Source organism: Vigna angularis, chromosome 9, assembly GCF_016808095.1.
Source record: "Vigna angularis cultivar LongXiaoDou No.4 chromosome 9, ASM1680809v1, whole genome shotgun sequence".
Taxonomy (NCBI): domain Eukaryota; kingdom Viridiplantae; phylum Streptophyta; class Magnoliopsida; order Fabales; family Fabaceae; genus Vigna; species Vigna angularis.
This window is the reverse complement of record NC_068978.1, coordinates 26,099,924-26,116,337: the sequence shown is the minus strand read 5'-3', so window position 1 is coordinate 26,116,337 and position 16,414 is coordinate 26,099,924. Positions and strand designations below refer to the sequence as shown.

Sequence of the window (16,414 nt, the reverse complement as noted above, 5' to 3'; positions counted from 1 at the left end):
ACTACCTCAGAACAGGAAGCCACCAATCAATATAGTACTTCACAACCACAAGTTCCTAATATGAAAGCTTATAAGGAGGAACTCGAGCGCTTCAAAGAAATGGTAGAATAAATGAGTACCAAATATTTGAACCATGAATTTCTCAATTTGGAAAAAATATCAAAAGAATCAGGTCTAATAATGGTACTAAATATGTGAATCAGAATTTTTCAATTTTTTATCTCGTAATGGTATTGGTCATGAACTAACATATGTAAACACCCCTCAACAAAACGGGGTTGTAGAAAGAAAGAATCATCATCTTCTTGAAGCAATTAGAGCTCTCATTTTTCAAATGTCTGTTCCAAAAAATTACTATAAAGAAGCTATGTTAACTGCCACATATCTCATCAACAGGTTACCCACCTGTATCTTAAATGGCATTGTTTTCCAATAGAGTCTTTATTGTCTTTTGTTCCATCTTCCCCCCTAATATCGAGGCTACCTAGTCAAGTCTTTCGATGTATTATTTTTGTTCACTCTCATCATCCTAACCGTATAAATTAGATCCCAAAGCTCTTAAATGTGTCTTTATTGGTACCCTTCTAATAAAAAAGGGTACAAATGTTAGCATCCTACAAGTCGTAGCATCTTTATCACCATTGATGTCACTTTTATGAAAGACAATCCTTTTATGTCAGTCCCCACCACTTTATCAAACTGTTTTTGTATCTCTGTTTCCAGTGTTTGATAGTTGATTGTAAGTGTTAGCTTTTGTAGATTAGGGTCCAATAGTACATTTTAAGCATCAATTCCATCATTCCATTCATTGTATAAGCATTTTAAGCTAAATTGTGTAGTTTCTAGCCATAGTCTTGCATTGCTTAGTAGTTTTTGGAGTTTATGTGTAGAGTTAGTTTAATTTTTCCAACACAAGTGGTTTACAAGCATTTGCATCTTCATATTGTGATTACCTAGGATTGATACCCAAGGTTGCCTCTATATTATATTTTAGGGGAAAATTAGTTTTGAATAGAGTCTTATGCAACTATAATGGCTTTATCATTCAATGTGGTTCAACCTTATTAGACTGAAAGATGTTTGTTGTCTTGCTAGACAAAACCATGTAAGAGGAAGCATTTATTTTGAGCGTGTCCAATTCTCTTTCGAAAGGAACATTAAGGACGCTTGTATCAACTTTGAGTAAAGGAATGCATATTGAACGGAGATAATTTGGATTTCACATTTGGGAATGATAAATCTTTTAGAAATTATAAACACCACTTTTCAAGCAATGACTTTCAAATCAACAAAGATTCAATTATGTCAAAGCCAAGTTCGAACAATTAGGTTTAGCTTTCAAAAATAATGTATGAAAAGATAACTATAAAATGAAAGGAGAAAAACTCACCAGGCTACCAAATCCAATGTAAATAGGTTTATCACCATCTCCAAGCCATTTTACAAGGGACTCGGGTGGTTCATAGTTTGATGCAAGATCAAGAAAGCAAAATCCTACTACATCAATTTTTGGTCCCCAATCTGTAAAGCGAAACAAATTAGATTCTTAAACCAAGAATCAGACAACATATCTGTTTATATTAAAAACTTTTTATCCATGAGACTAATGATTTATCAGAAAATAAAATTATTTTGTTATAATTGTAGAAATAAGGTGCATATCTTTTATAATTAGGAATGTCTACATTGTATGTGTTACTAGAAACACCTGTGTTTATTCAGTAACATAGCTTTATTATGAGAAAGTATGACATCTATTCTATTTACTGTATTCATTATGTTTTCATAAATACAAATACAATACCTTTGATGTATAAAAAAAACGTGGTTTTACTTCAATGTTCCTTGATTTTTTACGAAAATTTTCTACCATGTTCTCATGCACTATCCTAGCATCGTCACCAAGACTTTTCTAACGAGATTTTGGGATCACCCTGAAATGATCTATCATATCACATAATCATCAAAACGAACACCCATCTGTGTGCCCTCATGCATGTCATCTCTCCCATCTCCTCAACTCCCACCAGCACATGATGGCAATTCAATAATGCCCAAAAGGTGACCTACCATTAGTCAAAAACGTAAACTTGTGGAATTGGCACTACCTAACCCCTCTCATCTCTTACTTCTGACTTTGTTCTTTATGCCCATAACTTTCCATTTTCTAGTTTGACCCAATCCTATGACATTATCTTCAAATTCACTAAAAATAATGTTACCTAGGAAGATTAGACATTAGGCAAGACGATTGGTGTCAGATGAGTCATGGACTTCACCATCTCTCTTGATCACAATTGACATGTCCATCTGTGATCCCTCTAGTGATTATTCATGCAAAACTAGCACATCTCGGGTTGACAAATTTGCAAAAGATGGTACCAAAGTTTAAAAATTTGTATTATTTGAGTTTTAAGCATGTTAGCTAGAAAAACATATTTGTCTTCCTTTTTTCTAATAGACTATTTAAAGCGTTTCGTCTCCTTTTTCTTTAGTTCATTTTTGTATTTCGGATCCTTCTCATACTATTGCTCCTTACGGTTCTAAATATTCTGTTACTGTTATCAGATGTGCCGGAGAAACAGCAGCCCAACTCCGAGAAGCACCAACCTAGTTTCCAAAAGAGTCGAACTTACTAGATCTAGCTAACACTTCTATTATAAAATATACGTGAATTTATTTTAATAATAAAGATAAATAAAGATATAGAAACGAAATAAATCTTACCCGAAATGATATTTGTATGGCATTACATAATAACGTCTTAGAGAAGGCAAATATTCTTTATAAAGTACAGAAAGCTCATAGGCGGGTGAGTTGATTGGATACTGAAGGCAAAAAAACCTTTGTTCTAATATTCTTTGTGATAGATAAATCAATTTTCCTACCAATCTTTAATATTGGCCCTTCTCTACAGGAGCACTTTCCTCACTTCTAATTCTGTAATTCTGTGATTTTGTTCTATAGGAACAGTTAAGGTTCTACATCCCAGTTTTCATGTTTCTTTGAGGAGATCAAGTACATATTTCCTTTGGGAGATGAAAATTTCGTTAATGGAGTAAGCAACCTCTATTCCAAGAAAATATTTGAGTTTTCCTAGATCTTTCATTTCAAATTGGGCTGCCAATTTTTCTTTTAACGCCAATTTTTCTGTTTCATCATCTCCTGCAATAATCATATCATCCACATAGACAAGGAATAGAGTGAGTTTATCTGTAGAAGAGTGCTTTATGAATAGAGTATGATCTCCTTGGCTTTGTCTATATCCCAAGGAAACCATTGCTTTTGTAAATCTTCCAAACCATGCTCTAGGGGATTGCTTAAGACAATACAATGCGTTCTTTAGGAGACATACCTTGTTTTTTTCCTTTTTCACTTCAAAACCTGGGGGAATCTCCATGTACACTTCCTCTTCTAGATTTCCATGAAGGAAGGCATTCTTTACATCCAACTGGTGTAAGTCCCATCCAAAATGAGCAGCCAACACGAGAACAACTCAAATTGTATTCATCTTTGCCAGTACGGCAAATGTCTTTTCATAGTCAATCTCATAAGTTTGGGTATATCCTTTTGCCACCAATCTAGCTTTATATCTATCTATTGTCTCATATGCCTTATGTTTCACTGTGAATATCCATCTACACCCTACTGCCTTCTTGTTTCTTGGCTTATCAACAATCTCCCAAGTGGAATTTCTTTCTAATGCATTCATCTCTTCTTTCATGGCTTGCTTCCAATGTTCAAGTTTCATGGCCTCCTGGATTGAGGTAGGATTTTTTGTCGCATCAACAACAGCAATAAAGCTACTATGCTTATCAGAGAAATTGTTAGTGCAAACATACTGAAATAGGATATTTAGCACATGATTTTCTTTCCTTTCTCAATGCAATGGGTAAATCCTCAGTAATACTTACCTCCTCCTCACTGATATCTTCAGGGATCCTCACCTTCGGATTAGACAATTTTTCTTGCTCAAGAGTCAGAGTGGGTTGTTTTCTTCTTTCATATTTTTTGCAAAAAAAATTGTGTTCATCCTCTTCTTCCTCACTATGGACTATGGTAACTTCATTACTCAGATTTTGGACATCCTGCAAAGACAAACATGGTAATGACAAAAAGGAGAGTTCATCCACTTAAAGTGCTTTCTCCCCTTGAAGTGGTGAACTGACAAAAAAGGATTGTCTTTCATGAAAGGTGACATCCATGGTGATAAAGACATGACGACTCTGAGGATGATAACATTTCTACCCTTTTTTATTAGAAGGATACCCAACAAAGACACATTTAAGAGCTCTGGGATCTAATTTACCACATCCAAAGACTCGACTAGGTAGACTCATTATAAGGGAAGAAGGAAAAAAAGACAATAGAGACTCTATAGGACTAATGCCATTTAAGATACGAGCGGGTAACCTATTGATGAGATATGTGGCAGTTAACACAGCTTCTCCCCAGTAATTTTTTGGAACAGACAATTGAAAAAGAAGAGCTTTAGTTACTTCAACAAGATGACGATTCTTTCTTTCTGTAACCCCATTTTATTGAGGGGTGTTTAAACAGGTTAGTTCATGAACAATACCTTTATGAGACAAAAAATTCAGAAATTCATGATTCACATATTAAGTACCATTATCATACCTGATTCTTTTGATATTTTTTCCAAATTGAATTTGGACAAGACGGAAAAAATTAACAAAAATTTAAAAAACTTCTAATATATTTTTCTTAAGGTATGTCCATGTGACACGGATACAATTGTCAATAAAGGTAACGAACCATTTGGCTCCGAAAATAGATTCTATGACAGGACCCCAAACATCAGAGTGAAATGAATCAAATGGAAAAGTACTCTTTTTATTACTAATAGGATAAGATGCACGATGGTGTTTTCACAATTGACAAATATCACAATTAAAAGACTCAACAGACTCCTTGGTAAACAAATGGGAAAACAAGGACTTGATACGACTAAATGAAGGATGACCAAGCCTTTGATGATGTAACCAAATTTGGGAATTTGCCCACATCTCAAATTTAGTTTGTTGACTCATGATTTTTGTGTTGCTTTGATAATCAAACTCCAAAAGATATAACCCACTCTTCCCCTAGCAGTTAAAATCGTCTTCTCTGAGGCAAGGTCTTGAAAAACACAATAAGTTGGCAAAAATGTTACTGACCAATTTAATTCCTGTGAGTTTTTGCACAAAGATAAGACTATTAACTAATTGAGGAACATGTAAAACATCCTTTAATACAATAGATGAGTCCAAAATTATATACCTTGATCATTCGCAACTGTAATAAGTTGTTCTCTATTTCTTTGATCATATGAATCGAAGGACACACAAAAAGGTGTCATATGATCAGTTGCTCCTGAATCAAGTATCCAAATACCTTGAGACACATGACCAACTGTATTGAGACAAATCTTACCTTTTATGGAGAGAGTACATGATCCAGAGAGCTTACTAATTGATTCAACTATTGCTTTCAAGCGCTCGAGTTCCTCCTTATAAGCTTTCATATCAAGATCTGGTGATGGTGAAGGACCAGATAGATTGGTGGCTTCCTGTTCTGAGGTAGTATGATTTACCCATCTTTGAGTAGACCCTTTGTTGTTTCCCATGCGCTCGAGAACATTCTTTCTTCCATGCAGTTTGAAGCATGTTTCCTTGGTGTGTCCAGATCTTTTACAATATGAACAATAGTCTCCATGAGTACCTTTTTCAAACGACTTTCCTCCAACATTCGTTCCTTTATGCACTCCCTTTCCAGTTGTCATGGCAGAGCCTGTGTTGGATGTCCCCCCATTAAGCATGATAGTTCTCCGAGTTTCTTCTCCTCTTACCATAAAAAAAACTTCTGATAGGGATGGTAATTTTTTTCTTCCTAAAATTTGCACCCGAGTTGGGTCGAACTCCGGATTTTAGGCAATGGAGAAATTTAAAGATTCTTCCTTTTTCCATGACTTCAGCAAATGTGGCAGCATCTGTGTTACACATTTGTATTGTTTGGTTCTGATTTCATTCCATCCAAAATCCATTCAGGATTTCATGATATTCTGATACGAAAAGGGAGCCTTGTTTTGTATGAAATATCCTGCTTTCAATGTCGTAGCATGCAGCAAAATCCTTTCTTAATGAAAAAGTACACTGTAAATCATCCCATATTTCTTTGGCAGAAGAATGGAACATATAATTTCTACTTATCTCAGGAATCATGGACTGCCGCATCCAAGTCATAATTAGTGAATCTTAATTGTCCCAAATTGGAAAATGAGTGTCGTCTGGTCCTGGTCCTCCTCTATCTATGTGATCTAGTCTTGAACGTCCCTTGAGAGTCCTTCGAATATACTGGCTCCATTGTAGGAAATTCGGACTATCTAACCAAGCACCCACCAAATTGGGTAGATCAATAGGACCCAAAGAAATGATTTTTACTTCATACATCACGTAGAAGCAATCAGGTGTCTTTGGTGACCTTATCCGAGGCAACGACGACGTGTGGGTTACACCATGAAAAGGAGCATAAGTGAAATCTCATATCTACTCAAATCTGGGCCAAATGGGACGTCACCAACCCTTGGAACGGACTCAGAAGGCTCCAACAACCTTGTCTAGGTCGGCGGCGGCGAGTGGGTCCCACTGAAAATAGGCGTGTGGGCTACACGCATCAACGACGATGGCGACGTGTGGGCTACACGCGCCAACGACGATGGCGGCGCGTGGTGGCTCTTTCTCCGAGCGATTTCTGGTGTTGTGATCGCCGGAGTTGGGCGCACCTTTCTGCCCTATCAACAACCCTAATCGGCTACGGCGGCAACTGCAGTGGTCGGACAGTAGTGGCGGTGACTACTATTGCAGTGAAAACGGATCTCCCAAGATCAGGAGGTCTGATACCAACTTGAAAAACAGAATGATTTTATTATTTTCATTCGTAGTAATTACATTCTTCTTACCTCTATGTGTAGCAATCTAATCTTCTAGAAAGGGAAATAAGTAAACAAAATAATCTAAAAGATCATAAACATGTTTTTTCTATTTAGGAAAATTCTATAGATATGTTCTCTAATTAAGAAGATTCTATAGATATTTCCTCTAATTACAACAACTTCTTTTATGATAACAAATGCAATCTGATAATTGAATATCTTACCTAGCATTCAGAAAGGATCAAGCAGGGCTATCCCAAGAGAAGTTCCTTAAAAAATTAAAATTTTAAACAAAATAATTTGACTTTACTTAAATAAAATTTTATTTTAATTTTTTTATTTTTTTTATTTCTTTTTTACTACTTAAAATATTTTTTACCAATAAATATGTTATTAATAAATATCATTTTATATTACTTTTACCACTAAGGACATTTTGGTAATCTTCAATTTCTATCCATGAAAACACTTTTTTTATCTATCACATTAGTCAAACTTTACACAAACTCTACTTTCAAATCCACTCTCAATCAACTCCAAACCCCATAAAAAAAAGACACATTTTACTCTTAAATCCCTTCAAATACATTCATTCCCTCTCCTCAAATCATCTCTCTCAAGTAAACAAAAGCTAAAGGAAGATGAAGAGTATCGAAAAGCTATTCAATTGTGAAAATGAGCAGCTGAAACTGTATTGTGACAACCAAGTAGCCCTTCATACTACCTCCAATCCAGTGTTTCATGAGAGAACAACATACATAAAAATTGACTGTCATTTTATATGAGAGAAGTTGTTGTCCAAGGAACTTGTTACTGAGTTTATCAACTCTAATAAACAACTCGGAGACATTCTGACCAAATCTCTAAGGGGGCCTAGAATTCAATTTATATGTTCCAAGCTTGGTGCATATGATCTATATATGCTCCAGCTTGAGGGAAAGTGTTGTAATGTAATGTATTTTTCTAGTAAGCCCTTTGTTTTTTTCTTTGTAGTTTGAAATACTATCCCTTATAAATAGGGTAGTATGATGTATTAGGGTTAAGAGAACACTAATAATAAAATTTTAGTTTCTCCCCCAAGTCTTTCAGTGTAGGGAATAGAAACAGGAACAATAACAAGAAAGTGATTACAATCAGACAACCAGAGCTATTCGAGAAACTCTCTCTCCACACTCCCTTCCAACCAAGACCTAATAAAAAAAAAGCATAACCCACCCCATACCTAACAGACTATTTATAATGTTTGTTACAGTTATAGAAAACGATAATTGTCTTAACTGTTTTGCTTCTTTCTTCTCTTATACACAATATCAAACCTATCAGTTTTCTACTGCTTATCCATACCATTCGCATAAGCTTGAATTAAGATCTCATGAGTGTTCATTCCTTGGCTATTCCACCTCCCACAAAGGTTACAAATGTTTATCTTCTTGAAAACCATACAAAACTAAAGATGTTAAAAGAAACTAGATTCAACTATCTTGAACTGTTTCCACCTTAGTCTTCTCTAAGTCCCCCTGTCCCTTCCATCCCCATCTCATCATCTAAACCTATCATGCCATCTCCCTCAAATCCATTATAGTGTCCCCATCCACTCTTTCCTCACTAAACATCAAACAACATTTCTGACCCAACCTGTCTACTCCCTCATCTGATATCTCCTGTTCTCCTAGACCAACTAACACTCATACCACGCAAAACAAATTATAAATCTGGTATTCCAAAACCTCATCACACTCCCTTAATCTTTTGTGATATCTCACAAGCAAGATCCTGGACACACGAATTAGACACAGGCAACTTGATATCTTTTTGATCAGGAAAAGTCCTGGCCTAGAAATTTGGTATTCAGTATATTCCAGATGTACACCAGTGGACTGATCTTCTCCCCAGGACTGTCTCCTTCTCAATTTCAGTTTCTCAGGTTCAAACTCAATGTAACTGAGCTCCCTGTGGTCTACAACTGAGTTAGTAAGATGAGCTTTTATAGTGTACAGATTGTTGTATACAAAAGCTCATTACTCGTACAAACTCTAATAAATACAAAGGGTTGCTTTCTCTCTAATTTTTCTCGCAGCATTTCTCATAATAGTCAGAAAGAAAATCATAACAACAAACAGATGCACAGAGAACAAACTGTAAACAATCAAGGGACTCAACATAACAATGACTACAGAAACAAAATGTGAAGACTGAGATCTAGAGCAACCACCTTTTGGTTTAGGAACAAGATGTGGACTCCATATGTATGCATGTGGAATCTCAGTCTCAGAGCCTTGTGAGCCACTTAAATAAGTGACTGGTCGTAGTTTCAACTTTTTCTTCCTAAGATCATTAATCATGTCCCGTATGCCAAGCCAAATTAAAGAGTCAACTATTTGATATGAAAGCTGAAGACAAATAAGACCAATGTTTAGATAAACATGTAGAAGAAAAAAAATTACGAGGGATTATAAGATACAGCAATTAACAAAGAATTCACCCTATAACCAGCCTGTTGCTTTACACGTGACAGAGGATGTGGAAATTCAGTAGTTGGCCTGAAAAGAAATGACAAAGTACTTACATAAAACGCAAAATTGAATCATCGAGAAAACTATAAGAAACACAACCAATAGTTGAAGAACTAAAGCAACAATGAAGGGGAAAAGAATTCTAAAGATTGAGAAAACAGGATGAAACTTACGTCCATGGCATTGTGAAAAAAATATGAATTGGAATTTTAAGTGCCTCTGCCACATGTGTATGCCCTAAAGATGAACCAATGTCAATGGCAATGTACAAGATATTAATTAAACAGAAATATTAATAGTTCACACAGATCACAAACAGTTGTTAAATATTTAGGGATATTGTGCCAAATGAGCTTCTAGGCCTTTATAGTTCACACAGATCATAAACTCTAGTTAAATATGACTTCCTAATTGATCAATCCTTGTTTAATACGCTTCACAAAATCTTGTATACTGCTTTAATAGGGAAGTAATTCTTTCAGGCTTGCTCATGTATGCTAACGAAAACACTAATCCAACAATCTTTCATAATTTAGAAACTCGTCATACTCACTGGACGAGAAAATATAGATGCACATTATCTACATGTAACTAACAAGAAAGCATACCATAGGCAGGGGGATTGGCAATGATTGCATCTGCTTTAAAGGGCACCCCAGAATCAATATCTGGTTCTTTACAAGCAGGAAGCAGAGAGTTAATAATTTCTTTCATTTGATTTCGCTGAATAGGTATCTCAGAAGGTCCTGATGGCAGAAAGCCCTTATTTTTAACCATATCTGCGCCAGAAATAATTCAAAAGTAAAAATATAGAAATAACTGTAAAGAGGACATATAAGCTAAGGCTCTGTTTGATTGGGAGGAAAGACAGCAATTGAAAAGATAAATAAATAAATTTTTAATTGAAGAGAAAATGTAAAGAAAGAAAAATTTCAAAATTTTATAAAAGTCAAGTGTTTTTTTCCATTTTTTCTCCAGCCAAACAAAAGAAAACTCAACTTTATAATTAAAGTTTCAAATTCCATTGGACAATAACCAGCAATCCAAACAATGATTGGGTGAGTATTTGGGGTAGGTTAAGTGTTCAGGGTCAGTGTATACCCATCATGTAACCTTCATATTTACAAAATCATAATAATAAATATTTGATAGAAGAATTAACTTATTTGAAAAGCATGCCCAACTCAATACAGACACAATGTCAATCAAGAGAAGGAAGAAGCAGGAACACAATAGTGAATTGTCTTTCACCTAGCCCTGTTTTTTTAATAAGGCATTAATTGTTATTGTTGAATTTTAGGGTGGCTCGCATAATCTAATATTTGTTAGATATCTAAGATATCTTATCTTTTATCTTTTATCTTCTATTTATATGTTATTATTTCTTTCCTATCATTATTTATATTTTTGGCTTAGCCCATATTTTTTTTTATTATAAATATAGTACCATATGTTATTTTTAACACAAGCAAGATTAATCTTATACCTAGTTTTTATTATATTCAGTATAGTATCTCGAGCCTAGGGTTCTTAAATTTTTTCATTGCCCCTGCCATTGCAACCACCGTTGTTGAAACTGCCATCCGCTGTCGTTGCCATGGCCGGAGCTTCAGTTTCGACCGGCAACTACACGGTTTTGCTCGTCTCGGTCAGGCGACCACCGCACTGTGAACATTGCATCCATTGGAGTCTAGAAGCACTCCCACACGTAGGTCAAAGCCTCACCCAACAGTTTTTTCCAGCCATGCATGGCTTCGTGTGAGTTGTCGTCTCTGGTGCCGATCACGTCACTGGACTCCCCTTGGCTTCCTCTCTCTGGATATATGACCTTGCTACGTTGATCGGACCTCTTTGGATTTTTGGGTTTTCTCTCTCTTCCTCCATGACTTCTTCCATTGCCTCTCATGAAGTCTCTTCTGCCACCAATGTGTCTGACCCGTCAATCTATATTAATGATGTAAATGTGCACTTGTCTATTGATATGTTAGATGGCACTAATTATACAACTTGAGCGTCAAATATTAAACTTTGGCTTATGAGTCAACAGTATGTTGATCATCTTACTCAGAGTGACCGATGCTCAGTTATGCATGGTCCTCAAGAATACCATTCACTCTTCTTTAAAACAAATGTTTCATGCCTACAGCACATGTTATGAAGTTTGGGAACATGCAAAATTATTAAGCACCAATGGTACTCAACGTCTTTATGGTGTTTGTGATACATACAAAGGGAAGGTTTACAGCAAAACAAAAACTGTATGATTTAGTTTATTAGGAGATATAAAAGCGACAGATAGTTATAACTGTCTGTGGGTAGGTTTTGTTGTCTCAGACTTTTATAAAGTCTATGTAAGCAGTTGTTTTTAGTAGTTTTTTAGAAAGTTTTGTAAAGCGAAGGCTAAGGAGAGTCTGGTCCTCTCAAAAGACCAGGGCTAGTGTAACAATTTAGATTACTGTGCTTTATTTGGAATACTTACATTGTTTAAGGCCCTATAGTCAATTCCCTTACCAAATCTCATGGCTAAGTCTCCCTCAAAATTAGATCCACGCCTCCCAACTCAAATAACCCCAATTCCTCCTCGATAGCGTCCTTATGTTTGAATGTTTCTGCTAGCCACTCCTCGTCCCATTCTTGGATCTTGTGGCCTCCTCTACATCCCTGGCTATCTCCATAGCCCTTAGCAAACCATGGGATTATGAGGCCTGATTTGGCTCTTAATGTCACTTTGCAAGCCAGCGAAGATATACCCCAATAATTGCTCCTCTGTCAATTCTGTAGTTTGAGCTACCAACATCTCAAACTCTTGAATATAATCTTCCACTGCCCCTTTTTGTCTTACCACTGCCAAAACTGAACCCCTATCTCTCCCTCCAAATCTCCTAATCAATGCCTCTATTAATTCCTCCCAAGAAGGATTCTTGGTTTTCTTTTTCCTAAATCTTAAGTGACTTGCTCCCCCTTCCATGCTAATGAAGGCCAATCTCATCTTCTCCCAGGCTGAGACACTTTGTATTTCAAAGAACATCTCAGCCCTAGATATCCATCCCACCAGGTCTACTCCTTCGAAAGTAGGTAATTCTACTCTCCTCATCCGGCCTTTTTGTATTTCCCCCTTCTCTTCCTCCAACTCCTTTTCTAGTTCCTCCTTCCTTCCCAATCTGTCTTCGTTAACTGACCCCTAACTTCCCTCATAACTCCTATCCTGGTTCTTGTATGTTCGCCCAAGAGCTTTAATCAATTCTTTAATTTCTTGATCAATTTCCCTGGTCTCCTCCCTTAGATCCCCTATTACTCTTTCCTATTCACTGACCAGTCTTTCTAACATGTTGATTCTCCCTTCCATTTCTTTCTCCTTTCAGTGATCCAACAGGTCGGACCAATTGATAGGTTTCTTGGAACAAGAAGCCCAGAACTCACACCGAAAGACATTCTGAACACACTCACAAACACAGAATTTTACTTTAACGTTTGTATTATTATTCTTTTGACAAAAAACAAAGTTCGTAAGTTTCCAAGGTAGCACTTCTCCCTTCACACAAGATGTAATACTCCAGTCAACTAAAATACAACAAAGTGTTTGTTCCCAGACACTCACCCTCCCTTATAAAGTTAATCCCTACCAAAAACAGAAAACAACGAACCACCTAACTGCCCCCTTAACCCTTAACGTCTATGTCTTGTTTTTTATTCCTTTCCTCCTTTCATAAACTCTCAAGGTCCTATCAGATCATATCTTTAACATCAATTCATATCTCTAACAAATACGAAGGGGATTAATCAAATCCCTAATTTACAATAACTAGCATCTTCAAATATTAACTTGTGTAAAATATGTTGTTCAACAACAATAATCAATTCTTGCTTCACGCATCAAAAAGGGCACACCCATTCGCACAAATGCAGCATCCCACAACAAAAGAATAGTAAAATGTCCAAATAAGCTTCTATGTAAAAATACACCAAAACCAACATAACAAAGTAGCACAATAAAAAGTCAATACTAGAGTCAAGTGCCTTTTGCATTGAATAACCTCCAATTATTTTCAATCACTTTATTATATAAAATGTTAAATGACTAGTTTAAGAGAAAAAACTTATTCATTTGACTAGCCACTTAGGTACTAATTATTTCCAAGATAAAAAATATTTTAATTAAAAATTCTTCTATCACATAGCCAAATAAAAGAACACATTGGAAGGGAATGTAGGTCCGAAGAAATTAAGAATATCATGCACCCAGCCAGCCAGTAGAAGAAATAGTACATGGGTAGAGAGTACGTACAACCAGCCAGAATTTTAGGATCACCGCCTAATGGATAAAACTCCAACCCCGCTGTCAAAACAAACTCCTTAAAATTTGAATGGGTTGCTAATCTAACTCGATGGCCATAGTCCTGCACTTAAAGAAAGAATTAAAAAGTAATGAATTTGAATATGAAAGTAACTTAAATACAAATTATTCACTTCATATATTCTCCTCCTACAATAAACTAAAACTAAAACATGTACTAATTCAATGATAATTTTGAATATGGTAAAACTAGGTATATACTCTGAGCCTAACTCAACCCCATAAAACCAGTTTCTAAGATAAGGTTTGCACTCACATATATACTCTAAATTGGCCTTATCTTTACTCGATGTGGGACTTCCAACACACTTTCCTCACAAGAAGTACATACATCTCGTGCGTGGGACTAGACATGGGTGGTCCGATAACAAGTAAAATGATATGTTCAACAAAAACAAATTTTGCTAAGACAAACTCTAAGTCATGGCTTTGATACCATGTTGAATATAGTAAAACTAGGTATAGGATTAATCACCCTTGTATCTAAAATACACATCGGTAATATATTTATAATGAAAAATGATACAAGTATATATGACGAGCAAACATAAATATGGTAAATAAAAGATATTTTTAAAAAAAACATATCTACCAATATCAAAAGTCTATGTTTTCCTAATTAACATAAAACGCAATATATCTAGCAGATAATATGTTCACCAAAAAACAGAAAATTGCCATTAGAAAATAGAAACAAAAATATATTGCAGATATATACCAACCACATATATTAGAGCCTAGTGAAAGAGGAGAGCCAAAATATGGAATACGTATTGGCAATATTTCTTTTCAATCACCGCAACAGTAGCCATCGTCGCCGCTATCCAACCACCACGGCTACCGACGTAGCCGATTGGGGTCGTTGATAAGGCAGAAAGGTGAGCCCAACTTCAGCGATCACAACACCGGAAATTGCTCCAGGAAAGAAGCCGCCACGCGTCGCCACTGTCTCCAACGCATGTAGCCCACACGCCTAGTTCCAACGATACCCACTCGTCGTCGCCGTCACAGACAGGGTCGTCGGAGCCTTCTGAGTCTATTCCACGAGTTGGTGACATCCCGTTTGGCCCAGATTCGAGTATATCTGAGTTTTAAAATCTGCTCCTTTTCCTGATGTAACCCACACGTCGTCGTCGCCTCGGATAAGGTCTCTAGAGACACCTGATTGCGTTCTATGTGATGTCTGAAGTTAAAAATATTCCTTTGGGTCCTAATGATCTACCCAATATGGTGGGGCCTATCAATTGGATGGCCGGAATTTCCTACAATGGAGCCAATATATTCGAAGGATTCTCAAGGGACGTTCAAGACTATATCACATAGATGGAGGAGGACCAGGACCACATGACACTCATTTTCCAATTTGGGACAATGAAGATTTAGTAATTATGACTTGGATGCGGCAGTCCATGATTCCTGAGATAAGTAGAAATTATACGTTTCATTCTTCTGCCAAAGAAATATGGGATGATTTACAAAATACTTTTTCATTAAAAAAGGATTTTGTTGCCTGCTATGACATTGAAAGCAGGATATTTAATATAAAACAGGGCTCCCTTTTCGTATCAGAATATCATGAAATCTTGAAAGGACTTTCGATTGAATTAGATCAAAACCAAACAATTAAGATGTATAAAAGACAGATGTTGCCACACTTGCTAAAGTCGTGGAAAAAGGAAGAATTTTTAAATTTCTCTATGGCCTAATCATGAATAAAACCCAATCCGGATACAAATCTTAGGAAGAAAAAATTATCATCCCTATCAGAAGTTTTTTTTTTATGGTAAGAGGAGAAGAAACTCGGAGAGTTGTCATGCTTGATGGGTACCTCCAACACAGGCTCTGCCATGACAACCGGAAAGGAAGTCCTTAAGATAACAAATGCTGGGGGAAAGACATTTGAAAAAAGTAGTCATGGAGACTATTGTTCATACTGTAAAAGATCTGGACATACCAAGGAGACATGCTTCAAACTCCATGAAAGAAAGAATGTTCTCGAGCTCATGGGAAACAACAAAAGCTTTACTAAAAGATGGGTAAATCATACTGCCTCAAAACAGGAAGCCACCAATCAATCTAGTCCTTCACAATCTAGTCCTTCACCACCACCAGATTTTGATATGAAAGCTTATAAGGAGGAACTCGAACGCTTGAAAGCAATTGTTGAATCAATGAGTAAGCCCTCTGGATCCTGTACTTTGTCCATGAAAAGTAAGATTAGTCTCAATACTCTTGGTCATGTGTCTCAAGGTATTTGGATCCTTGATTCAGGAGCAACTAATCATATGACACGTTTTCATGTGTCCTTCGACTCATATGGTAAAGACATAGAGAACAACTTATTACAGTTGCAAATGGTCAAGATATACCCTAATGCAACTCTGGGAATATAATTTTTGACTTGTATTAAAGGATGTTTTATGTGTTCCACAATTAGCCAACAGTCTTATTTCTGTGAAAAAACTCACAAAAGGATTTAAATTATTCTGTAACATTTTTCTCAACTTATTGTGTTTTTCCATACATCACCACGGGAAAGACGATTTTAACTGCTAAGAAACACTTGAGATAAAAATATGTTCTCTTGAGGGCTTAAACACCTCTACACTTACATTT

At 36.1% G+C, this 16,414-nt stretch overlaps 1 protein-coding gene across 4 annotated transcripts in view; it reads right to left on the bottom strand.

The window, feature by feature from the left end:
- Nucleotides 1-16,414, bottom strand: part of LOC108347368 (sterol 3-beta-glucosyltransferase UGT80A2) — a 46,364-nt gene that overhangs the window by 12,260 nt on the left and 17,690 nt on the right. For all 4 annotated transcript variants that reach the window (XR_008245195.1, XM_052868264.1, XM_017586555.2 and 1 more), the window contains 6 exons: nucleotides 13,730-13,841; nucleotides 10,053-10,223; nucleotides 9,618-9,681; nucleotides 9,414-9,471; nucleotides 9,144-9,321; nucleotides 1,391-1,521 (listed from right to left, as the gene is read on the bottom strand). Coding sequence is in view for 3 of the 4 variants with exons in the window: in XM_052868264.1 (XP_052724224.1) it covers nucleotides 1,391-1,521; nucleotides 9,144-9,321; nucleotides 9,414-9,471; nucleotides 9,618-9,681; nucleotides 10,053-10,223; nucleotides 13,730-13,841 (714 nt within the window). In the remaining variant the exon portion in view is untranslated. The remainder of the gene's footprint in view (nucleotides 1-1,390; nucleotides 1,522-9,143; nucleotides 9,322-9,413; nucleotides 9,472-9,617; nucleotides 9,682-10,052; nucleotides 10,224-13,729; nucleotides 13,842-16,414) is intronic.